At 37.1% G+C, this 27427-nt stretch overlaps 2 protein-coding genes and 1 pseudogene across 3 annotated transcripts; 1 reads left to right on the top strand and 2 right to left on the bottom strand.

The window, feature by feature from the left end:
* Positions 1-2397: 2397 nt before the first annotated feature.
* On the bottom strand, positions 2398-11909 carry LOC143534058 (uncharacterized). The gene is made up of 4 exons (XM_077028656.1): positions 11328-11909; positions 7183-7746; positions 6626-6814; positions 2398-2793 (listed from the first exon to the last, which is right to left on the bottom strand). The coding sequence occupies exons 1-4, from the start codon at positions 11907-11909 to the stop codon at positions 2425-2427; spliced, it is 1704 nt and encodes a 567-aa protein (XP_076884771.1). The 3' UTR covers positions 2398-2424.
* A 7674-nt stretch (positions 11910-19583) lies between these two features.
* On the bottom strand, positions 19584-21726 carry LOC143534090 (uncharacterized). The gene has a single exon (XM_077028685.1). The coding sequence runs from the start codon at positions 21669-21671 to the stop codon at positions 19695-19697; it is 1977 nt and encodes a 658-aa protein (XP_076884800.1). The 5' UTR covers positions 21672-21726; the 3' UTR covers positions 19584-19694.
* A 1669-nt stretch (positions 21727-23395) lies between these two features.
* On the top strand, positions 23396-24794 carry LOC143534057 (glycerol-3-phosphate acyltransferase RAM2 pseudogene; annotated as a pseudogene). The gene is made up of 2 exons (XR_013135463.1): positions 23396-24194; positions 24279-24794. The product of XR_013135463.1 is annotated as a glycerol-3-phosphate acyltransferase RAM2 pseudogene (transcript).
* Positions 24795-27427: the final 2633 nt, after the last annotated feature.

Raw genomic sequence — 27427 nt, 5'->3', positions numbered from 1 at the left:
TTACGATGAAATCTGTGTTTGTTTGTTAGTCAGCCGTCAATGGAACAAGGGTTTGAGAGGGCAACGGTGGCTACTACAGTTCCATCTTCTTCAAACCTCCTGCTCGCCAGACCCACAAGGTAACTCGACTCCATGATCATACTACTAGTATATTTATATTTAGACAGTATTTAAGGAAGGATTGGTTTGGTTTGGTTTGTTTGTAGGCGAGCTGTGTCCGTGTTGACTTGCTCGAAGCTTTGTGGTGACTTGCTCGACTCGTGGGACGACTTAGAAGCTGATTCTCTCAACCTACCCTCAATATTATGATCAATACTTAAACCATCGCATTTACCAAAAGTTCTACTTTATTTGATACTATGGGTATAATAACCCATGATTCTGAGAAAAAAATAATAAAATAAATATAGATTATTTGGATTTTTTTTTTTATTTTAGGCCTAGCAGAGGCTCGCATGACTATTAAGATGGTGAGTCGCTCATTTTATTTTTCATTGACACGAATGGTTTTCATTTCTTCATTTTAGGCTTTTATTTCTTCATTTTAAGAGTGTCGATTTTGTTTTCTCTATGCAAGGCAAGCAGCCACCGGTAGGTTTTTGTTTTCCCTTAACGAGGCTATTATCGATTCGTGGGACGGTTAAGAATCTGATTCTCTCAACCTACCCTCAATATTTTTATCAATTGTTAAACCTTCGCATTTACCAATATTTCAAACTCATCTCCTTCATCAATACCCTCTGCCCCTCCACCTCCACCGACCCGAATCATGACCACCCTCAGCATGGCTGGAATCACGAAACCCAAACCTATCTTTAACCTGAATACTCATACCACTTTTAAGCCTCTTCCCCGCAGCCCAGCCGACGCCTTAACCAGCTATATTTGGACCTGTGCCATGACAGATGAATTCAACGCTCTTATTGAAAATGATACATGGGAGTTGGTACCACGTCAACCGAACATGAATGTTATTCGGTGTATGTGGATTTTTAAACATAAGACTAAATCTGATGGTACACTTGAGTGGTATAAGGCTCGTCTTGTGTGTGATGGCAGGTCTCAACGGGTCGGAGTTGATTGTGATGAGACTTTTAGTCCAGTTGTTAAACTGGCAACTATTCGGACTGTTTTATCTATAGCACTATTTCATGGGTGGAACATTAGCCAGTTGGACGTCAAAAATGCTTTCCTACATGGGAACTTATCCGAGATAGTTTTTATACATCAACCTATGGGATTCAGAATTCCCCACTTGCCCCATCATGTGTGTCATTTGAAGAAATCTCTATACGGTTTAACACAGGCCCCCCGGGCGTGGTATCAACGGTTTACAGATTATGTGACCACCTTAGGGTTTCGTCACAGTTCTTGTGATCATTCTCTATTTATCTACACTCATGGTCGTGGCACTTCTTACCTTCTACTATATGTAGATGACGTTATCATCACTACCTCATTAGCATTGCTAAAGGAACGTATTTTGTCGCATCTTTCCAGCGAGTTTGCCATGAAGGACCTTGGACCGTTGAGTTATTTCTTGGGGTATTCGGTTTCTCGGGATTCAAATGGTATCTTTCTCTCTCAGTCTACTTATGCATTGAATATCCTTCAACGTGCCAACATGGCACAATGTAATCCGACACATACACCAATTGACACTACGGGTAAACTTAGTGCCAATGCCGGCTCTATCCGACACATTATTTTTATATTATTTGTTTGGTCTTATCCAAGAGGCGGATGGAGTGAAGACCAAGACACAAGGCCACTATAAATAGATGATTAGGTCATGTGTTTCATTTTATGTGTTTTATTTGAGAGTTTGCCCCCGGGGAAGAGCTCTCCCCGGGTGGCCGAACGTTTCTGATTATGTATGTGTGTATGAGTATTCTTTGTGACAATCTTTTGGTTAATGAAATCATACTACTACATCTATCTATTTGTGTTTCGATTACAATTGTTCATACTATATTGATTGTTAATCGAATCGAACTCTCCACATCCGTCCATATATCTTTTAAGAGTGAATACGAGTGCGATTCTATCCTAGCTCAGATCCGAGCTCCTCTGTCAATACCGACTATTCATGCTTCCGCACCGGGGCTCGGTTCTCACACACAATCTCTCGTTCAAGTGCCGAGGCAGAATATCGTGGAGTTGCTAATGTTGTGGCTGAAATTTGTTAGATTCGTAACCTTCTTCTTGAACTCGTGCGTCCCCCTTCTTGGGCGTCATTGGTATATTGTGATACCGTGGGTGCTATTTATCATACATACATGCATAGTCATATGATAATAATAATAATAATAATAATAATAATAATCTATAAATAAATCACAAAATTGCTCCACTCCTTATGATATGTGTAGACCATAATATGTACAACATTGACTAATTAATAATAGTTGAGAAATGAATCATTCATTCATCTTGTTGAGAAGAGGAGTTGTGAACAACGACAACTTTCATCGTAACGTTGTTGGGTGGAAGCTGTAATCGAAGAGGGTAAAGGTTCCCATTTAATGGACTGCGCGTGCATACCGTTATGTTCTTTAGTCCTGTTTCTTCTTCAAGCTTGTGCGTTAGCTCCGTCACATCATTCCCCTTGAAGTTGATGCAAAACCCTTGTGCATTTTCATCCATTTCCCCAAAATCATCCGAAACCACATGGTAATATATTGCCCGACCTTCCTCCACCTTTGCCGCTGCTGGTGATGAACTATTACTAGACTGCAAACATAAAAAGGTCCATCTATCAATACTGGAAACCAAACACTTTAGTTTTATGTTCTTTTGTAAAAACCGAACTTAAGTTTGTTTTGGGTTTTGAAAAACAAAACCGACCTCGATTTATAGATTTTCATTTTTTTATTTTGAGTAGTTTATAAGAATTTAGTAATTATATGTAACTCAAATATTTTAGCGAAATACATGATAATCAATTAGTTATTAGCTAACAAAAGTTTTAGATCTCAATTGCTAAAACCAAAAAAAAAAGGAAAGAAGTTGATTTTCAAAACCCTTTTTTTGTTAGTCTAAAACCGAACACCGGTTATATTCAATCATTTTATCAACGCAAAAAAAACACATACCTCCTCTTCCTGGCGGGACCAATTGGCAGAATCATCCGTGGACGTAAACTTTTGAAACGTAGTATTTTCATTTCTTCATTTTGGGTTTCCATTTCTTCATTTGAAGAGTGTCGATTTTGTTTTTCACTATGCGGCTCTAGCACCCACCGGTAGGCCTTTGTTTTCTCATAACGGGGATGTTATCGACTCGTGGACGACTAAGAAGTTGATTCTCTTAACCGACCCTCGATATTTTGATCAATAGGAAAACCTTCGTATTTTCCAAAATTTCCACTTTATTTGATTCAATATGTATAAGAACCCATGGTTTTGAGAAAAAAATAATAAATATATACAAATTTTTTAGATTTTCTTTTGATATAGGGACTAGCAGGGACTCGTGGGATGATTAAGATGGTACGTCTCTCATTTTATTTTTCTTTGACACTTAGTGTTTTCATTTCTTCATTTTGGATTTTCATTTCTTCATTTGAAGAGTGTCGATTTTGTTTTTCCCTATGCGGCTATAGCACCCTCTAGCGACTCGTGGGACGAATAATAAGTTGATTCTTTCAACCGACCCTCGATATTTTGATCAATAGTAAAACCTTCGTATTTACCCAAATTTCCACTTTATTTGGTACAACTTCTATAAGAACCCGTGAATTTGAAAAAAAATAATAATAAATAGATATAAATTTTTTGGATTTTCGTTTGATATAGGGACTAACAGGGACTCGTGGGATGATTAAGATGGTGAGTCTCTCATTTTATTTTTCTTTGACACTTAGGGCTTTCATTTCTTCATTTTGGGTTTCCATTTCTTCATTTGAAGAGTGTCGATTTTGTTTTCCCTATGCGGCTTTAGCACCCGCCGGTAGGCCTTTGTTTTCACTTAACGAGGCCATCAGCGACTCGTGGGACGACTAAGAAGCTGATTCTCTCAACCGACCCTCAATATTTTTATCAATAGTAAAAAACCTTCGCATTTACCAATATTTCTACTTTATTTAGTACAATGTGTATAAGAACCCAGGATTGTGAGAAAAGAATAATAAATAAATATAGATTATTCGGATTTTTATTTTTCTTTGAGATGATTAAGATGGTGACTCTCTTATTTTATTTTTCTTTGGCATATAGTATTTTCATTTCTCATTTTGGGATCCCGTTTCTTTATTTTAAGAGTGTCGATTTTGTTTTCCGTATGCGTGGCTAGCAGCCACTGATAGGCTTTTATTTTCCCTTAACGGGGCTATAATCGACTCGTGGGACGACTTAGAAGCTGATTCTCTCAACCTACCCTCAATATTATGATCAATACTTAAACCATCGCATTTACCAAAAGTTCTACTTTATTTGATACTATGGGTATAATAACCCATGATTCTGAGAAAAAAATAATAAAATAAATATAGATTATTTGGATTTTTTTTTAATTTTAGGCCTAGCAGAGGCTCGCATGACTATTAAGATGGTGAGTCGCTCATTTTATTTTTCATTGACACGAATGGTTTTCATTTCTTCATTTTAGGCTTTTATTTCTTCATTTTAAGAGTGTCGATTTTGTTTTCTCTATGCGAGGCTAGCAGCCACCGGTAGGTTTTTGTTTTCCCTTAACGAGGCTATTATCGATTCGTGGGACAGTTAAGAATCTGATTCTCTCAACCTACCCTCAATATTTTTATCAATTGTTAAACCTTCGCATTTACCAAAATTTCAAACTCATCTCCCTCATCAATACCCTCCGCCCCTCCACCTCCACCGACCCGAATCATGACCACCCTCAGCATGGCTGGAATCACGAAACCCAAACCTATCTTTAACCTGAATACTCATACCACTTTTGAGCCTCTTCCCCGCAGCCCAGCCGACGCCTTAACCAGCTATATTTGGACCTGTGCCATGACAGATGAATTCAACGTTCTTATTGAAAATGATACATGGGAGTTGGTACCACGTCAACCGAACATGAATGTTATTCGGTGTATGTGGATTTTTAAACATAAGACTAAATCTGATGGTACACTTGAGTGGTATAAGGCTCGTCTTGTGTGTGATGGCAGGTCTCAACGGGTCGGAGTTGATTGTGATGAGACTTTTAGTCCAGTTGTTAAACTGGCAACTATTCGGACTGTTTTATCTATAGCACTATTTCATGGGTGGAACATTAGCCAGTTGGACGTCAAAAATGCTTTCCTACATGGGAACTTATCCGAGATAGTTTTTATACATCAACCTATGGGATTCAGAATTCCCCACTTGCCCCATCATGTGTGTCATTTGAAGAAATCTCTATACGGTTTAACACAGGCCCCCCGGGCGTGGTATCAACGGTTTACAGATTATGTGACCACCTTAGGGTTTCGTCACAGTTCTTGTGATCATTCTCTATTTATCTACACTCATGGTCGTGGCACTTCTTACCTTCTACTATATGTAGATGACGTTATCATCACTACCTCATTAGCATTGCTAAAGGAACGTATTTTGTCGCATCTTTCCAGCGAGTTTGCCATGAAGGACCTTGGACCGTTGAGTTATTTCTTGGGGTATTCGGTTTCTCGGGATTCAAATGGTATCTTTCTCTCTCAGTCTACTTATGCATTGAATATCCTTCAACGTGCCAACATGGCACAATGTAATCCGACACATACACCAATTGACACTACGGGTAAACTTAGTGCCAATGCCGGCTCTATCCGACACATTATTTTTATATTATTTGTTTGGTCTTATCCAAGAGGCGGATGGAGTGAAGACCAAGACACAAGGCCACTATAAATAGATGATTAGGTCATGTGTTTCATTTTATGTGTTTTATTTGAGAGTTTGCCCCCGGGGAAGAGCTCTCCCCGGGTGGCCGAACGTTTCTGATTATGTATGTATGTATGAGTATTCTTTGTGACAATCTTTTGGTTAATGAAATCATACTACTACATCTATCTATTTGTGTTTCGATTTCAATTGTTCATCCTATATTGATTGTTAATCGAATCGAACTCTCCACATCCGTCCATATATCTTTTAAGAGTGGATACGAGTGCGATTCTATCCTAGCTCAGATCCGAGCTCCTCTGTCAATACCGACTATTCACGCTTCAGCACCGGGGCTCGGTTCTCACACACAATCTCTCGTTCAAGTGCCGAGGCAGAATATCGTGGAGTTGCTAATGTTGTGGCTGAAATTTGTTAGATTCGTAACCTTCTTCTTGAACTCGTGCGTCCCCCTTCTTGGGCGTCATTGGTATATTGTGATACCGTGGGTGCTATTTATCATACATACATGCATAGTCATATGATAATAATAATAATAATAATAATAATAATAATCTATAAATAAATCACAAAATTGCTCCACTCCTTACGATATGTGTAGACCATAATATGTACAACATTGACTAATTAATAATAGTTGAGAAATGAATCATTCATTCATCTTGTTGAGAAGAGGAGTTGTGAACAACGACAACTTTCATCGTAACGTTGTTGGGTGGAAGCTGTAATCGAAGAGGGTAAAGGTTCCCATTTAATGGACTGCGCGTGCATACCGTTATGTTCTTTAGTCCTGTTTCTTCTTCAAGCTTGTGCGTTAACTCCGTCACATCATTCCCCTTGAAGTTGATGCAAAACCCTTGTGCATTTTCATCCATCTCCCCAAAATCATCCGAAACCACATGGTAATATATTGCCCGACCTTCCTCCACCTTTGCCGCTGCTGGTGATGAACTATTACTAGACTGCAAACATAAAAAGGTCCATCTATCAATACTGGAAACCAAACACTTTAGTTTTATGTTCTTTTGTAAAAACCGAACTTAAGTTTGTTTTGGGTTTTGAAAAACAAAACCGACCTCGATTTATAGATTTTCATTTTTTTATTTTGAGTAGTTTATAAGAATTTAGTAATTATATGTAACTCAAATATTTTAGCATTATACATAATAATCAATTAGTTATTAGCTAACAAAAGTTTCAGATCTCAATTGCTAAAACCAAAAAAAAAAAAAAAAGGAAAGAGGTTGATTTTCAAAACCCTTTTTTTGTTAGTCTAAAACCGAACACCGGTTATATTCAATCATTTTATCAACGCAAAAAAAACACATACCTCCTCTTCCTGGCGGGACCAATTGGCGGAATCATCCGTGGACGTAAACGAATCCGAATGATGGATCAACGGTGGCGCAGGTGAGTGGACGACAATATCGACGACATCCACATCCCACAGGATCCACTCCTGCGTGGCCGTCCGATGCGGGATGTCATGTGTAACAGAGTTCCTCCAAGGCGGCAGGCCACCATTGGCACGCAGGTACTGGCCGTAGCGCGTCTTCAGCTTCACCTGACTCCCCTCCCGGACGGGCTCCCACTCGACGGAGGAGTCGAGGCGAGTGGGCATGGTCTGGAGAACCTTGCGGCCAGTCATCCCGAGGAGGAAAGGCTGGTTGGAAGCTGTTAGGTACTTGTTGTAGCATGATTTAAGACGGATGATGGTTTGTGTGACGAACTCGACGGTCCAGCGGTTGTTTTTGGAGGCGCCGTTGCGGTCTTGGGAGACGGACTCCTGGTCTTCATCGGCGTAGAGGTACTTGTTGTGGTGGTTCTTTAGGCGGACGGCCTTTGCGTTGTGGAACAACTCCATCACCGACGCTACTGCTATTGTTTGTTGCCTCTGCAAAAGTGAAAGTGATGTTTTGGATAATATTGTCTGTAGATTAATTATTTTGGTTGTGGGAGTATTTATTATAGATACAGGTGCACCAGCCATGAAGCATCTCTACCGTGTTTTTATTTTGTTTGGTTTGACAGTCAGCGCCAGCCAGGATGGATTCACGTTATAAAGCTACACCCAACCTACACTTAAACCTCTTTTATTATAATAATAATAATTCATATTCATATTTCTTAGAAGGTACAAACGAGCTGAGTTTAATTAAGTCTGAAAATAAGCTCATTTAATAAATGAGTCTGGACTTGAGCTTCATTTGTGTTATTTATATAATCTTTTAAATATATATTAAATGATTATTAAGTAAAATATATAATGTTATAAAAAAATAACTAAAAATAATATATATTATTTTTACATAAAATTATAATAAAAAAATATATAAAAATAACTATATTTATACAAAATGTAATTGATAAATAATAAAAGAACCAAGGTCGAGTTTGAAAATCTTCTCACGGACCTAGCTCGATCTTTGTGTAAGTTAAACGAGCCTAGCTGAGCTCTGGCTCGACTTGACTCGTTTGCACCCCTAATATTTCTATACCCACCACGCACCTTCGTTTTTCACGTTTATAATTTTCCCTCTACTAGTGTGGTAAGGCCAAACAATAATCAATGTTAACCGAGATTAACCATAATGGAACAATACCTAAGGTTATGGTTAGTGAATATTATTAATCGATTCATTTGGTTATAATTACGACTATGGTTAATGTGTCTCTGTTTAGCTAACTTTAACCAAAACCAAACCTTATATTTTATGCGGGTTTTTTTTTAAATAGTGTACCTCTTTTTCTGAACTTTATAATGCAATTTCCATCTTTCATACCATAACCGAACTAATTCAACTAGAAAATAAATAAAAAAATAAAAAATACATTGGAAATTCGAATATGTTGAATTGTTATATATCTATAATATATACAAATGAAAACCCTAAAATCCTATATGTCGCAATGTGGTCGCTCCCCCTTTTTATGGAAGCCACCAGATTACTTGATTTTTAAATGGAGGTCTCTTATTGATTTAACTCAAATTCATGGGTATGAATCTTACCAAAACCAGATAGCTGTTAAACGGGTTATAAAATCTCATTAAATTAAAAATTAATCTTACCAATTATTTGATATGAAAATCCTATAAAATAGGGATATACTAAAATTTAATATCCAATTTAAAAAAAAGATATTATTTATAATTAATAAACAATTTTATAGTAAAAAACATAAGCTGATAATGGGTCAACAAATCCAAATAACTTTTAAATGAGTTATAGCATATCATTTATTTATGAAACCTTTTCATTATCAAACCCTAAGTACTTTCTTACAATAAAGAAAATTAAAATCCAAAAAATAAATATTAAAAATGAAAAATGTAAAACAACCATTATCTCAAGCTATCAGATTGCTTTATTTGTAAATGAATGTTTCTCACGCGTTTGACCCGAATTCACGGGTAAATGTCTCATCAAACTCAGATAGCTCTTAAACGGGTTATAACATCTCATTATATTAAAAATTAATCTAATCAAATATTTGATATGAAAATCTTATAAAATAGGGATATACTAAAAATTAATATCCTATTTTATTTAAAAAAAGATATTGTTTATAATTAAGAAACAATTTTATAATAAAGAAAATAAACGGGTAATGAGTATCACCAAACCCAGATAGTTTTTAAACCGGATTATAACATATTATTTATTTGTGAAACCATTTCATCATCAAATCTCAAGTACATTAATTATTAACTTTCTTACAATATATAAAATTAAAATCCAAATATACATATATAAATATTAAAAACGAATAATGTAAAACAACCCCCGTAATACAGGGGATAAAATCTAGTATATATATATATATATATATATATTATAAAAGGGGTAATTAAAGTTGTCTATAGTTACGTGTCCCGATCGCCATACGGTCTTCCTTCTATTGATATAACAGTTTGAAAATTATAGCTTGTAGAACATTTATATATATTATTAAAATTCACACGCTTCTCCCTCTAATAAATTATATTGTTTTGATAATCTTAATCCTTAAGAAAATAGCCACCTTTTGTTTTTTCAATTGGAATTAGTGTTTTTGTTGAATTGCAATTGATCGTTCCAAACCTGATTTAATGAGATATCCTCATAATGATATGTTTTTCTTTGATGTTTATTTAAAATTAATATACTCTATCTGGTGAACAAAATATACTCTATTTTTTACGATTCATATACCAAACAGCCCCTAAAATATTCTTATTCGTACATGTGCATATATTAATGTTATCTTTAAATATGGTGATATACACATGTTTTTGTTTTTTACAAGGAGTGAAATATTTCGTAGCCCTTATAAGGTAAATCACTAAATTGTATATCTTGTTGGTATAATCTTTATCAATCAGAAATTACTAATTATGTATTATACTTATTGTTATTCTTAATTTTTTATTATTCACATCCATCCTATCTTATCTTATCCTAGTGGCCACCAATGAGTAATTCATACACGTAATCAACACATAACCATAATCAAGTAATCAACACAAACAAACAATATATATATTATTAATTAATTCATAGACATAGCTGGTTTCAAATTAATTACTTACACTAGCTCATACACGTAGTAGCTTCAAATTACATTTTTTATGGCCAGTAATTATTAGAAACCTTTTTATTCATCCATATATCCATTGATCCACCGTTATATACAACTCTGTTGCAGGATCAGGATTTTGTAGCATGGCATATTTTATATTGTTTAAAACAAATGAGTGATATATTAAATATTACCATTATTTACATGTAATTTTCTTAGAATACTAATCAAAGTAAATTGCTAGTTAAAATGTTAAATTAAATGGCCCTCACCCGAAGGTACACATGAATAAATTTCAAGCTAATCATAGTTGTTATTATTTGTAAATGAATAAATTCGAAATAACTATTATTTGAAGTAGGGATGGTAATGGGCCGGCATTAGTAATCTCACCTCGGTTTCAAGTTCATTTCTTTTTTAACCAACATATATATGCGTTATACCTTTTATTTATTTAACAATTATTACAAATTAAAACATGATCCATTACATTACATGCATATATACGCTGTTATAAATAAATAATATCATTATAACTTTTATATAATATCACTAAATACAAATTTCGTAAGACAAATTAAATTTTCATGAAACTACTAAATTGAAACACTAATACATAAGAGTTAAGGAAAATTTAAACCAGGTAAGGAAAACCAAAATTAAACCGGGTATATGATTGAGGTATATAATTTGGGTAAACGGGTAGGTGGTTTTTGACAACGTGTTTAGATATCACCCAATCCTATACTCGTGAAATTTTTAAAATTAATCTAATACCCAGCTCGAATGCTCGATACCCATCGGGTTCCGAGTATACCCATTGCATATCGGATTTTCGCCATCCCAAATCCTCCTACCTTAATTAACAATGATCCTGAATGAAACAGAAAAGAAAACAAAGGTGGAATCAAGTACCTTCTTCATTGATAACACAGGAGCCCGTGGCGAAAACTGAATCGAACCGAATTCCAGCCCCGAAATCTCATCAGAAACCGAAGAAAAATTCGAAACCATTGACAAATAATCACTAAACTCCTGATCCTCGGGTACATCCACGGCCTCAACATCAAACAAAATACAAGTATCCGTATTACTACAACTGCTATCATGTGTCACCATGCAATTCCTCCATGGAACCATACCTCCTCCGCTCGCCCTCAAATACGTCCCACTCGACGTCTTGAGCTTCACCTGGAACCCGTCCCTAACCGGCTGCCACTCGATGGCTAGACCACCACCAGCTTTAATATTATCTAAAACAACTTTTTTTCCTGTTATAGAGCCGGGCGTGTTAGAGGCCGTTAAATAGTTACCGTGACAACTTTTGAGACGGATAACATGAGTGTTTGTGTCAACGTGTTCGATCAACCAGCGTGCACGGCGTGTACCCGCGGCACTTAGGCTTTGTCGGACGCTGACACGGTCGTCGTCGGCCACCAGGTACTTGTCTAAGTGAGTCTTCAGCCTCACTGCCACAGATTTTTCAAACAACTCCATTTGATCACATCACACACACACAAGCAATGGAAAAGTTTATTATATATATACAAATTAATTAGGGATCACTTTCATTGACATTTGGTAATAATTTTATTTATTAAAAATATATTTAATATTCTTTACTTACTTCTCAATACCATAATAGTTTAGTTGAAAACCAAATTAACCGACTGATAACAAAATTAACTGATGAAACTGAACTGTATCAAAATCGATGGGATCCATTTAATGATTTTCTTAACAAGGTTTCCATACATATTATAGATTATTATTATATGTATATTTTAATGCTATATAATATACTAATAGATATAGATGCATCATAATAATTTCATTCTATAGTCAAAACTTATCAAGCCGAAACTCTTAGGCCCAAACAATCGCAGTTATATTGTTTTGAACTATTTTTAACTAGGTTGTTTCTCCTATGATAGGTCCTCGGTTAGAGCCCCAGCGCCGGTTGTTGGGGTTTCCGCCTACAAAGGGTTTTCGAGTTGGACCTAAAGCGTTAAATTACTAGAAACGGTTGAAATCCCGTATGAGTCATACGTAGACTCGAAAAAGACGTTAATATATATATATATATATATATATATATATATATATATTTAGAATTCTATTTAATATTTATTTACATTTGGAAGATATGATACGACATACCATAATAGCTACTGCTTTTAAAATAATAACATGAGGAATTAGAATGGTATAAAATAATAACATGAGGAAAAGAAACGATTTGTCTCTTAAGTATTTGTCATGATGACGAAGGAAAAGTAAAATAAAATTTGTGGACCAAAAGATACGACAATTAATTAAGTTAGCCCAACTTTGAACTTAGAAAAATAAAACACTTGAATGTTATTAACTTTTTTGGTCGTTATTTCTCATTTTTCGAACTTATATTTCTAAATGTATCAGGAATATGCTTTATTAGTTAATAATAAAAATGGTAATATTCGCTTAATTTCTACTAAGATGAATTTGATTTAACCCCAGCACATTTTCAAAAAGAAATCAAGTGAAGAGAAATTAAGCTAGTAAAAAGAAGCCGCGAGTATTTTAATGAAAGAGAACTGAGAAAAAGAGAAAAGAATTTTGTTAGTCTTCCTTTTTAACTTTCCTCCTAAAACGGATTTGAAGAGAATGGAAAGAATTTTTGTTTTAACCCATTTAAACTTTGGTTTTTACACTTGGAATCTTAACGGTTTATTCAAAGTGTTTAATTTGGTCTTACAACAAATTGTGCACGTATAATCATCTAAATTAATTACCTGACTTTCAAATTTACTATAGTGCAATGTCATCAAATTCATTGGATATGGTTATAAACGAACCGAGCCAAGCTAGGATGGAATTGGGCTCAAGCTCAAGCTCAAACAAGCCAAGCTAACATTGACTCGGGCTTGACTATTTACAAACGAGCTTCTTTCGAACCGAGCTTTTAAAAACAACGTAAGATTTAAGCCCCTTAACCTATTGTTTTGCATGTAAAATCGTATCTTAATTTCATATTAATCGGAAACTTTAAACTAGAATAATTAACAAAACAAAGAGTGTTGGAAATAAACTTGCTTCATCCTTTTTTAAGCCTGTAAATGAACCGAACGTTCGGTGAACCGTTCGGAGGGAAGTTCGCTTATGTTCGTTTATTTAATAAACGACGAACATGACAAAAATTTTGTGTTCGTTTAATTAAACGAACGAACATGAACACATGTTCTGTTCATTCATTTATGTTCATGAACGTTCGTTTATGTTCGTTTATTTATGTTCATTTATGTATTAATAGAAAATAATTAACTATTATCTGTGTATATGTTATCGGCTTAAAGGTTTTATATTTGTTAATTTGTGTTCATTTAAGTGTTTTAATTTAAGTTTGTTTATATTTGTGTTCATTTACATTTGTTCATACATGTTCGTTTATCTTTGTTCAGTTATGTTCGTTTAGATTTTAAACAAACGAACACAAGTGTCCATCTTTAAATAAACGAACATGAACACAAATATATGTTCGATTAAGTGTCTGTGTTCTTCTAAAGTTAAATGAACGAACTTGTTCGTGTTCATTCGATTCGTTTATAGACTTTCATTATTCACATTGATGAATACATCGGTCTAAATCTCTAGGCTATGCCGATTTTATTTGCGTTCGTTTGTATTCGTGAACCGTTTCCTTAATGAACGAATACGAACATAAAATCTCGTTCGTTAAGTGTTCGTGAACACATTATTTTCTTAACGAACGAACATAAACAATGCCTTGTTCGTGTTCGTTCGATTCGTTTACAGCCCTAATCTTTTTGATCTTTAGAAAATATATCATATAAAGTATTCCACTTTAAATCAAGTGAAAAGTTACTACTGCATTAATTTCTTCTAACAGAAAATATGTAGCATGTGTAATTGTGTATTGTTATAATAAATTTTCAACTTTTTGTAAAATTAAAAAATATATATATGTCTCTGAACTCAAAGTGCTGAGTTAAAAATAAAACCAAAAAGCTAATGCAACAGCCGGGATTCGTACCCAGGTCTGTACCGTGGCAAGGTCCTATTCTACCACTAGACCGCTGGTGCTAGACATTAACTGTTTCCTTGCAGTCTTACTAGTTTCAATTTGCGGCTTTCAGTTTTTAAATTGCAGACAAACAAAATGTATGGATTGTGGTGATGCACATGAATTTAAAACACTGTTATCTTTTAATGAAGAAATCTGTGTGCGTGCATGTGATTTCAAACTATGCAGTTAAGATGAATGGAAAGCATGCGCGAGACAAATCAACGAAAGCGACAAGAATGACTTTCTAGTTTTTGTGCATTTATATCCACCATTAATTATAATTACGCATCACCAGAAACAATACAAATTACAATATATCAGCTAGCTTTTGTGTTCATATGATACAATAAATGTTTTTGTGAATCTGAAACTAGTTTTCAGTAAAACTGTGTGGAAGAAGTGATTTCTGTACTACATTTTGTAGTCGCTTCCTCCAAAAGGGCTATTATCGTGAGTCCTACACACGTACATTTCTAGAAAGTTAAATTCGTTAGCAACTCCTGTACAGATGTGCTTTGCTTTCATTTACAAATAAATAATCATGGTCCTTTTCTGTATATAATGTCGGGAAGGTCCTTTTGGTTTAGCTCGAGTGGATGTAGATACAATACCTACTAAAAGTTTTAATATTACACAATAATCAAAAACTTGTATCCACAAACCTGAATCTATATGTAGAAACCAATCCTTACTCGGAAGATAAAAAAACTGCCGCCTGCTTGGTGATTCTCGAAGGCCTTCTTTCTTCCTCTGTACATTTGATATTCGTCAGATTTATTGTAATGCCCCCAGTTGGGGTGGCCAAAAGTAACCATCTGCTGCTGGCTCGGTAATTCTGTCTAGGGCTAGTATTAGCATGTATTGCACCAAGGACCAGTGGACTTTGGAGTTTGACCTTGATAGAATCAAAAGGGTGTCTGACCTATTGCTACTTCTACCACCTGCAAGTTCATGAGAAAACTATTAAAAGTTTAAAACTACCCCACCTGAAGAAACACTAATCGACCCCGGGCAGATTACGGATAATCTGGGGGTTAAATAGATGTTTCCCACGAGGGTTAGGTCCGGCAAAGATGGTTCTTCTGATAACCTGCAAAACAGACACCGTGAGCTCGTCACTGAGAAGGGGGGGGGGGGGGTACCTCCTTGTGACCACCCTCCGGCGTGAGAATCAGACTAGATTGCTCTTGAATATAAGTGTATATTAAGAGAATGACTAGAGCAGATATCAGGTAATATATCAAGATATGAGATATGAGATAAGATAATACCATTCCAAGGTGTTGGAGTATTTATAGCCGAAGGTAGGTTTCCAAGCAGGTACAGCCGGCTGAATAGTGTTCCTGTTCTGCCAACTGTGGGCTACGCACATGCCATGCTGGTGGTTGGTGGGCAGGCAGCGGCTGATAGTGACCAGGCCGGCTGTGTACTATTCCTGTTCCACCAACTACAGGCTATGCACGTCCTCCGACAGGTTGGTGAGTAGGCAGCGGCTAATAGTGACATACAGTACAAGAGCGTGCTGCTCGTCATACTGTTGTCAGTGAGCTGTCGTATCTTTGGTCAGATCTTTTGTCCATACCTCGTCAGGTACAGTACAAAAGATCCTCCAGTATCGTACGGACTGGCTCATTTGGGCGGGAGTTTTCCCGGCTTTGGGCGGGAGTATTCCCGGCTTTGCTCATTCCTTCTTCAGGTGACATTACTGAATTATTTTGAGAGTTTAGTGCCTTGTGCGTGTAGCCTTGCTGCGCGGGTAGCCTTCCCTGATGGCTAGTATCCGCAACTGCGGGAACAGGCGGAGTACGTCGACCATTGGGAGGCGTTTCCTGCGAGGACTGCTTGCGTACTGCGCGTAAGGACGTCACGTCTCTGAGCATGGTGGGTCCTGCGGATCCAGTTGGTCTCTGCGCAGACGTCCCTTTAAGTTAAGTCTTGCGGGTTCAACATCGCAGACGTCCGTTAAGGAGTCTTGCGGGTTCAACTGCGCAGACGTCCCTTTTCAAGGTGAGTCTTGCGGGTCCAACTGGGCTCTGCTGGGACCTACCTCTTCACCACCCCATGTTAAAGCTGATAGATACATTAAAATTATAACTGAATATATAAAAATAATTATAAATATATAAAAATTAACTAGTAGAAGAGCCCGCGCGTTGCGGCGGGAACGCAACAGGAATTCAGTTGGTAGCTTTTCGATTCGTTATCATTAAAGTAACCGATTATATATTTCAGTAACATAACCTAAGTTTATTTTCACTTACATAATTGCATGAAGAAATATTAACAACCAACAAATTTGATAAACCCACATGAAAACTACAAACAATGGTAATTCTAGGCTTCTAGCCTTGAATGATGGTACTTCACCAAGTACATACGACTACAAGAAAGAAGATCACACGTAAAAAATTACAAAAAATGGAACATTTTGGGTTTTTAGCTTTTCGACATTGTTACCTAGGTCGCGTAATGTTTGTTGTACCTTCGGTTCCTATTTTGTTGATGTCGCTTTTGAACATGTCTGTATGTTCAGGTGGTGCCTATTGAGGATTGCCATTGCCATGTCAGCCAAAAAAAATGAAGGACTGGAACGTCAGCAAAAACAAAAATAAGGAGAAAAGTTTAATAAGTACCTGAATTTATGCGATTATACAATCGTCCATTGCCATGACCATAAAAGCACAATGTCTAAGTGCACCGCTAACTTTAACATAATTACTCCAAGGATAGTTTAAAATTTTGTAACACTGATGTGGCGGTTCCCAAACCGCAAAACTCATCTGCAAAATGAAAATTATGCATGTTAAAAAACTCACTAATGACATTTCCTAGTTTTCTCTAGGGTTATCATGAAATTGATACATAACATAGAAGCAACAAATGCAGACACATCTGCACTCTCAAAAGGTGACCCCTCGTGCACCTATTTAACATGCATTAAGCCGCCTTCAGTTAATCCATAGAAGGCAAGTGTCTAGCGTCATGAACTTGTTACATGTATCAAGTCAAGTTTGACTTCCATAAGGAGAATGGCAGTATAATGTTTTGACTATCAAAAAACACAATTATATAAAGTATATATTTTATAACAATTACTAATATAATAATACTGAGAAAAAAAATATCTATATACATCATTGTATTTTAAAATTATAACTGAAATAAACATAAGAATAATTATAAATGTATTTAAATTAGTTTATAAATAATAAACAAGTCAACCTTAAGGTTGGAAAAGTACTGATGATCTGAGCTCAAGCTTTAAAAATATAGCTCGAAATGAGCCAAGGTTGGGCCTAAAAATAAGGTCGTTGGATAAACGAGAGCAAGCGTCAGTTATCGAGCTAGCTCGTGAGCCTATACCAGCTTAGACATAATTATTATGAAATTAACTAAATATAATATATATTATGCAATTTAAAAAATCATAATGAGAATTTACATAAAATAATTTATGTAAATTAATTAGTAAATAACAAACTGTATTGCAGGAAGATCATAACAGAGAAATCCAACATCATGAACTTAAAATTGCAAAGGGAATAATGTCACTATCCTTCACAAGATGATTATTTGGAACCATACAGTCAACAGCGCACAAATTATTCCGGACAAAAAAAGCAAACAGATGCATAGTTAAAACTAACAAAAATATACTTTAAAAACAGCAGTAACAAAATATACTTTAAAATTAACAAAAATGTGCAGTAATAAAATCTACTTAAAAACAAAAACTGCAAATACATAAAATCTGGAGAAATAAAATTAACGAACAGAACCGTATTACCTGCTGCTGGTATTGAGGAAGATTACGGCTCTGGATTTTAAGAGAGAGAACTGCTCAATCAACTCTGGTACTCAACAGCATCAATAATATAGCTGCACCAAAATAAAAATAAAAAAAAAATTAGAATAATCCGATTTGAGCGCTGAGATAAAACAAAACTTAAAATGGCGCGTTAAAATAACTTGAATGTAGCCGTTTGCAAGCTACTCAAGATCAAATCGATAAAAAGCTCAAATCTATCCTAGCCTTTTCGACCCCAAGCCTTGAATAAAGCTAGTTTACTTATCGAAGCTCAAATCTATCCTAGCCTTTTCAACCTCGAGCCTCGAATAAAGCTAGTTTACTTATCAAGCCCGTGCTCGAGCCTGTATATTTTTTAGTTTTACCTCTTTTGACTTGCATGTTTCAAACTGTATATTTCAAACTGCATAACCAAGCTCTAGGCTAGTTTTAACTCGTTTGAAGTACTACACGATCTCAAGCCAATGTTAGGCTCATTTAAGGTTTCCTCAAAACATATACAATAAATTAAAACGTATGACACTTTAATTATAATAAACAAGCCGAGCTCGGGCACAGTTCTGAACCGATAACCTCAAAATTCAAATATATTATCGTTGTAATTCTAGCATGATCGTAACTGCTGCTGGTATTGAGCAAGGTAACGCCGCTGGATTTTAAGAGAGCCGATAAAATAACTTGAATGTAGCCGTTCGCAAGCTACTGAAGATCAAATCGATAAAAAGCTGTGGTTAAATATAAGTGACTATTAACCACACAAAAAAAGTAGTTAAACATAAGTGATTATTAACCACACAGATACTAAAGTTAGTATTTGAGTTCAAAAACAAATATATATACTTTAATAAACCATATTCAGTTTATGTTTCAAGTGTTGCAGCATTATTCTACTTTCTTTGCAACAAAAGATATAGAAATGCATTATTATTCAAGTGTGGCAACATTATTCAACTTTCTTTAAAACAAATATATATACTTTAATAACTAAAACCCGCACCTGAAGGTTTCATTTCAGTAATGTTGATGTTTCTGTTTGGTTCCGGTTGACTACAAGTCAGGTATTGTGCACAGAAGTGGTCAGCGGGCCAGACGGTTTGTGGTAGCAGATCAGGGGAAAATCTTACTGTAAATGGAACCAAAAAATGTTAGTGTAAATGAAACTAAAAACCAAATTGAAACAAAACTAAAGAATGCAAAACGGGACGTAAAGCAGAAACCAAATAAAATCCATTTATAAGTATGTTAATTTCTCATCATAGAATATTACAGTTGTTTTTGGTCATAAACAGACTATAATATACAAATTAGCATACCTTTATAATTGGGATTCATGTGTTAGAGAAATCAACAATCTTGACTTCTGACCCTACAGCACGAGACTACTTATATGGAATGTCAAAACCACATTTCAGTTATCAGTCTTATCCACAATATTTTTCTCTATCGCTTCATCACACAGCTCAAGAGTCAGATCAAGGTTCCCTTCGTGATAGTTCATATCCATAAAAAAATCATATAATTCTCCATCTGCAGCTAAACCTTTTTTCCTCATTTCCTCAAACACATTTTTGGCCTCCAAATGTTTTTTCCTCCTAATAAAACCCTTGATGAGAGCATTATAAGCCTTCACTGTAAGATCATACCCCTTCTCTGTCATTTCTTTATGCAAAAACCATGCCTCTTTCATATTTCTTGCTTTGCAATGGCCTCTTATTAGTATATCATAGGTGTTGGCATTTGGGGAAAGACCTTCACCTAGCATCCCCTTGTAGATTTCAGTTGTTGCATGCATATCATTCCGAACACAATACTGCTTCATAAGTGAATTATATGTGGTGGCATTTGGCATAATACCTTTTTCCAACATCCATTTAAGAAGCCTCTTGCCATCTTCTAGCATCCCCAACATACAAAATCCATTCATTAAAACATTAAATGTGACAACTGTGGGTTGAAACCCTTTATTCAGCATTTGGCGAAGAAGCTCATAAGCCTTAACCATGTCTCCTGCCTTGCAATACGCGTCCATTAGAGTTGTGTATGTAAATGTATCAGGATAAATGCCTGCCACCTCCATATCTTCCACTAGCTTCACGGCTTGTACAATGTTTCCAAGTTTACAAAGACCATTAACAAGTGAATTATATGTGCATATATTCAATTCAAGACCCTTTGCACACATTTCACTAAGAAGTTCATTTGCTGTATCTATCTCCCCTTGTTTACATAATCCATCAACCAGTGCAGTATAAGTGACAACATTTGGAGTGAGGCCCATCTGAACCATCTGGTTATGAAGTGAAAATGCCTCTTTTATCCGTCCATCCTTGCAGTAACCATCAATAATTGTTGTATAAGCTACTTCATCTGGTTCGATTTTCCTGCTACACATTTCAACAAACAGCTTATGTGCTTTCGATGTCTTTCCCGTTCGGCAAAAAACAGATATAATAGCAGTATATGTTACAAGATCAGGAGAAACGTTCTTGCTATGCATCTCCTCAAGCAGTCTGTATGCAGCAGTAACATACCCTGCTTTGCACAAACCATCAATTAGCGTTGTATACACCACCTTATCAGGAGTTAATATCATCTCCCTGAAAACCTTCTCTGCATCCACAACTTTTCCAATCTTACACAATAGGAAAACCACACTGTTAAGAGTAAACATGTTTGGCTTCAATCCTTTGTTTTGCATCTCTTCAATAAGTCTCAGAGCTGCATGATACTCTCCGATCTGACAGTAGCCACTTATGGTGGTGGTATAGCTAATAGTGTCTGACACGCAACCTCGCAACTCCATTTGGATGAGTAAGTTATGAGCCTCTTTCACTTTCCCCATTCGAGAAAGGCTATGAATCATTATATTATACGACATAGTGTTCCAGTTAATACCCTCTTTAGAGAATTCAGTAAAGATGTGTGGTACTGTCTTACACCCATCAATCTTCTCCGATAGTTTTGAGAGAAATAAATTGCATGAAACAACAGATATTACCACTCCATAGTTTAACATCTTACGGAATAAGTGTTTGGCTCCGTCAAGTAATCCAACTTCAACAAGGACTTGAAAGAAAACATCAAAGACAAGGGGGTTAGAACCCCAATCCTTGTAAGTGTATATCAGCTTCTCCATGAAAAGAGCAAGCGGGATTCCAGCGTCTGTGTTAGGTTTACTCCAAAAGTCATGAATAAGTCCATGAGCTAATTTCGGATCCTTTGCAGCAACAGAAATTTGAATTATCATACAACAGGCCTCAAGTGACGGATCTCTACGTAAGCACAGCCAGTCAAAAAAACTCAAAACTAATTTGTACTCGTTTTTGATGTCCATCAGAACCCAAATAAAGTGGTCAGGTTTAAACCTTGATTCGAAAGGTTTCATGATGCGTTGTATGGGCTCAAGCCGGCGTTGCTTAATGGCGGTGCAGATGTTGTAAACAAGTTGAGAGTCTTTGATGGTAGGTTTTTTGGGGGAATAATCAGGAAAGTGCCTGGACGAGAATTTGAGTTTGGAGCGACTTGGGATGCCGAATGACAAACATGTTAAAGTGAGAAGCGTCTGATGATATAACCTTTGACAAGTAGAATTAGAATAATAGTTTGGGAGAAAGATAGCAGCACGCATCGTCACTCATATCTTAGCAGCAAATTCCATCCATGCTTTCTTTCTCCCATATAATATATAACCTGTTACAGTGTTGATTATTGTTTTAAAAAAAAACTGACATCAATTGATTGAAAGACGAATGCAAGGATGGATTTTGAAGTATAAAATCAAACAACAATGAATTCAAACAAGCACTGATTGTATGGTGGGCAACCTAATAAAATAAACTAATATCAATCAACGAATGAATGGTTGCGATTGATTGATTGATTGATTACCTTTTGTTTGCGACGAAGCATATCGATCGTATAACCTTCCTCCAGGTTGTGTCGGCGAATGCTTCTTTTAGGGGTTTTTCATTTCAGATAGATAAACTTCACACAACCAATTGTAAATTATCATTATTAAATTATTATTATTATTATTATACTGTAATGTTTTTTAACGTCCTATCTTTTACTTTTCAGTTTAATTTTAGTGTGTGCGTTTTTTATTTTTCAAACCTCTAGACAAAACAGCAAACGGATGAACTGAGCATTAACATGATGCACTCACAAACTTCAACCACCAAAATAATTATGGTGATTATATTGTGCACCTGTTATTAACACCTGTTATTGACCTATATAAGGTACACGTACAATAAACATGTTAATTACGTATTAGTCATGTTTGACCCTAGCATTTAACATATTATGTATTTTAATTTTAATGTGTTCCTTGTACCAAACCACCCAAGAATAGGAATATTCTTTACATCATATACAAATTATTATATAAAATAATAATAATAATAATAATAATAGTTTGCAGTGGCGGATCCAGGAATTTTTTTCGGGTAGTGCATTACTTATAGATGCTTCAATTTTATAGAGTCGGGTATAAAAAAGTTTCGGGTCGGTTTGACGTTCGGGTCTGTTCGAAAGTTCATTACACAATAAAAGTACGATAAAATAATAAAAGACCTCTAAGTAGATATGCCCATCTAATTTAATCTTTTTTACTTGAGTGATAAGATGAAATTGGTTGCCTCTTAAGAGGCAGCGCTGTTGTGATATGTGGTAAAACTCAAAAACCCTAAATTGATATAACATGTAAGGCTTAATTTATATAAAGCCCAAAAACAAGGCATCATAACTGGATTGAACCCACGAAGTTTTTACCAGCAAACCAGTGCTCACAGTTGAGATTATGGTGATTTCTTACTAATTTATAAGTTGGTTCTTATAATTTTTGTAATTGTTATACCTTTTAAAATTACGATAGTTTTTTTTTACATACAAAATCGAAGAAAAAAGTTGTTGTTTATCAATAAAGTAATTAATCAGGAATAAGTGTAAGTTTAAAGCACCAATTTCTTTTCAATTAATAAGATAATACATCAATTCAATTGAGATATTAAAACAACTTAATTCTAAATAGTGTCATGACTTGGTTTTTTTCTTTTTTAATTAAAGAAATATGGACTTTATGGGTAAAATTCATGTATTCTTCTAACCTTAGCTAACTACAAGAACAAGAACACTAGAGAATTGAGATTATATAATTAATAATATATTGTTATCACCCACCAAAATTGTCCTTTGATAACTTGTTCGTCGCAAACTATGAAGCATCATCACTTTTAGTTATGTATTTATATGCATGCATGATGATTCCAATTTATTTTGTGGGACAACCAAAATCAAAATGAAGACAGAGTTTCCCGCAGTGGAAACATGCAGTTCGAACGGACGAGAGAATGATACCGTGGTGGCGGACATGGACGGGACCCTCTTGAGAGGTCACAGCTCTTTCCCATACTTCTCATTGGTCGCTTTCGAGGCCGGTGGGGCTCTTAGGCTTCTCATGGTGCTTCTATCCGCCCCATTGGCTGGACTTCTTTACTATTTTGTTTCCGAGTCTGCGGGTATTCAGGTCCTTATATTCGCAACCTATGCTGGAATGAAGGTTTCGGACATTGAGTCCGTGGGTCGGGCGGTGCTACCCAAGTTCTACTCAAGTGATCTCCACCCCGAGTCATGGCGGGTGTTCTCGGCTTGCGGGAAGCGATGTGTGCTCACGGCTAACCCGAGGATTATGGTGGAGGGTTTTTTGAAGGACTTTTTGGGAGCCGATATGGTTCTAGGGACCGAGATTGGAACCTATAGAGGTAGAGCAACTGGGTTTGTGCTCAACCCCGGCGTCCTTGTGGATGACCAAAAGGCTCACGCACTTGTTAAACAATTTGGAGACGATCGACCACAGATTGGGCTCGGTGACCGCTCCACTGACTTTCCATTTATGGAACTATGCAAGGTGTATTATTTTTTGTGGCGTGATTACTTTAGTTCAAAACTATAGAGTAATAACTATATATAGTGATGTACCGACTTTGTACAGGAGAGTTATATTGTGCCATACAACCCAGAAGTGAAGCCGGTACCAACCGAAAAGTTACCAAAGCCTATAGTCTTTCACGATGGCAGTTTCGTTCAAAAGCCTACCCCCCTCATGGCGATCCTCGGCATCTTTTGGATTCCCATTGGTTTCATCCTCGCCTGTCTGCGCATCGCTGCGGGTGCCCTCCTTCCAATGTCGTTAGTCTACTACGCCTTCTGGGCCCTCGGCGTTCGAGTCAAAGTCAAAGGAAACCCCCCACAACCGGTCAAGAAAGCCTCGGGCCAAACTGGGGTCCTCTTCGTTTGCTCCCACCGTACCCTCCTTGACCCCATTTTTCTCTCCACCGCCCTCGGCCGCCCCATCCCTGCCGTCACATACTCCGTCTCTTGCCTTTCCGAGATCATCTCCCCAATCAAGACCGTCCGATTATCCCGTGACCGAGGCACGGACGCCTCCATGATCAAGAAGCTTTTGAAAGAAGGTGACCTGGCTATATGTCCGGAAGTGAAGAGGTAGGTCCCAGCAGAGCCCAGTTGGACCCGCAAGACTCACCTTGAACAGGGACGTCTGCGCAACGACCAACTGCTCCCGCAGGACCCACCATGCTCAGAGAACCTTACGCGCAGTACGTCAGCTGTACACGCAGGGAAAGCCTCCCAATGGTGAAGTACCCCGCCTGTTCCCGCAGTTGCGGATACAAGCCATCAGGGAAGGCTACCCGCACTAACAGCAAGGCTACACGCACAAGGCACTAGCTACTTCAGTAGTCACACGAAGGAATGAGCAAGGCGGGAATACTCCCGCCTAAATGAGCCAGTCCGTATGCTTCTGGAAGATCTTTTGTACTATACCTACTAAGGTATGGGCAGAACAGACGATTTGACCAGAACAGCCCATGAACCAATCACAGGGTGACAGCTCACCGACAACAGTACGAGGAGGAGCACCCTCTAGTACTGTTTGTCACTATTAGCCGCTGCCTACTCACCAACCCTTACGATGGGACGTGCGCAGCCTATAGTTGGTGGAACAGTGCGTAGCCGGCAGTAAAGGAACAGTGTACAGCCGACCTTATTACTGTCGGCCGTAGCCTATCCACCAACCAGCATGGCCTGTGCGTAGTCCACTGTTGGTGGAACAGGAATACTATTCAGCCGGCTGTACCTTCTAGGAAACCTACCTTCGGCTATAAATACTCCAACACCTTGGAATGGTAAGGACATCATCTGATATCTCATTATCTTATCTAGCAATCTCTTAATATACACATATATTCAGAGCAATCTAGTCTGATTCTCACGCCGGAGGGTGGTCACAAGGAGGAACCCCCCCCCCTTCTCAGTGACGAGCTTACGGTGTCTGTTTTGCAGGTCACCTGAAGAACAACCTTCTCTGCTGGACCTCATACTCGTGGGAAACATTACTTAACCCCCAGATTATCCGTAATCTGCCCCGGGTCACCTAGTGTTTCTTCATTGGCGCCATCCGTGCATAAAAGCTAGAACTAATCCTTAGTTTTTTCAAAATTTCTGAAGAAATGGTTAACGTTACTCCGGTCCAAAGACCAGTAATCGACCAAGAAACCCCGGTAACCACAACCCCAGCAACTGGGGGGAACACCGGTGTGACATCTGCCCCGATCCGACCCGACCCAGGTACCCGTTTCTCTGACCCGATCTCTCTTTTATTATTTAATATTTATACTTGTATTTTATTTTTAATAATAATATATATTTCCTGCCCGCCTCTTTCTCCCTCTCTCTTTCCGCCTTCTCTTCCCTCTTGTCCTTTGGTTCTTTCCGCCTAAGGATGTCTGCAGCTCCACGCGCCAGACTCCTTACATGGAAGCCTGCGTGAAGACATCTTGTTCCTGCGATGCGTGAAGAGAACTCTTCTCGCAGCGCGCTAAGAATGCATGTTCTTCCCGCAATGCGCTAAGAATGTATGTTCTTCCCGCGATGCGCTTAGAATTCTTGTTCTTCACGCAGCACGCTAAGGATTTGTGATTCTTCCCGCAGTGCGCTAAGGATTGTTGTGCCAGCCTTCGCGCTCGCGCACTCAGCCTTCCCGCGCTTAACCCTTGTATCACTGTTTATTCCAGCCTGTATGCTTTTGTGTTGTCTTATCTTCCGTGCTGTTGACCTAATCTGCTTTATGTCTGAATAGTTACTTTCGGCGCAGCATGCGTACCAACCCCCATTGGTTGGTAGAAAAAGTGACTGACATTATCTTTTGAGATCTGCTTTTGCCATGCTTGACCAGTACCTTTATCTGAACCGCCCATGCCTGTTACTGTTCCCTGTCAGCTTTATCTTGCCCCCTGCAGCTGCCATATCTTTTGATATCTTTTGCTTTTGGATTCTTATGCTTTTTGATATCTTTTGCTTTTTGAGATCTTTTCCCCTTTTCTAGGATTGTGTTCCCTAGGGTTTCTCTATAAATAATAGTATTATCTTTTTTTCCTAACACATCACACACAAAACACTTAATCTCTCCTGTTCTCTTGCTCCTTGCTCTCTCTGCCGTCTTCCTCTCTGCCTCCGTCTTCCTCCTTGTTCTTCCTGCTTTTCCGGTAATATATATATTATAATTTACTTATTAATTATGCTAACTTATAATCAAGACTTAAAACAAATCATTAAAACAATAATCTTATTTATAGGTTAACTTGTGCTTGTTTAAAGTTGGTTCTTGCTTTATCTATCACCGCATCGTTTATCATGTGAGTAATCTCGTACCTAATCCCTTTTTGCTTTTAATGTTTTGGGATGTTCATGTGTTCATACAAACTTAGAGTCTTAAACTTGTTTATGAACTTTAGTCGCGCAGTATCCCATGTGTTGAGGACGTTTACTTGGCTGTTTATTTGTATGTGTGTATCATTAACCGCTTTGTTCGGCCTATTCCGCAGTTCCGTTGGTACCATTAGTTGAACACGGGAGACCTATCGTTTACGGTTTTCTTTGTTTACACTTGCACAGATGTTTTCTCGTTTTTATGCTCAATTGGGAGCATGGATTGAACTATGATCTATGAACTATCTTAGGCTTGATCACAATCTGATTACACCCTTGTTAAACTCTAGACATACACGTGTTGCGCGCAGATTTACTGTGATTATCTATGATTATCTATTAAACTTGATTTCT

The sequence above is a fragment of the Bidens hawaiensis genome, unplaced genomic scaffold (genome assembly GCF_021521415.1).
Source record: "Bidens hawaiensis isolate Kalapana, Puna unplaced genomic scaffold, B.hawaiensis_p1.1 tig00010056_1, whole genome shotgun sequence".
Taxonomy (NCBI): Eukaryota; Viridiplantae; Streptophyta; class Magnoliopsida; order Asterales; family Asteraceae; genus Bidens; species Bidens hawaiensis.
This window is presented reverse-complemented; position numbering and strand designations above follow the sequence as displayed.

Coding starts and splice junctions, on each gene's coding strand:
- LOC143534058 (XM_077028656.1), bottom strand. CDS start 11,909: ATGGAGTTGTTTGAAAAATCTGTGGCAGTGAGGCTGAAGACTCACTTA. Junction 7,747..11,327: donor CTGTGTTATCAATGAAGAAG/GTACTTGATTCC, acceptor TCACTTTTGCAG/AGGCAACAAACAATAGCAGT. Junction 6,815..7,182: donor GGTCCCGCCAGGAAGAGGAG/GTATGTGTTTTT, acceptor TTATGTTTGCAG/TCTAGTAATAGTTCATCACC.
- LOC143534090 (XM_077028685.1), bottom strand. CDS start 21,671: ATGAAACCTTTCGAATCAAGGTTTAAACCTGACCACTTTATTTGGGTT.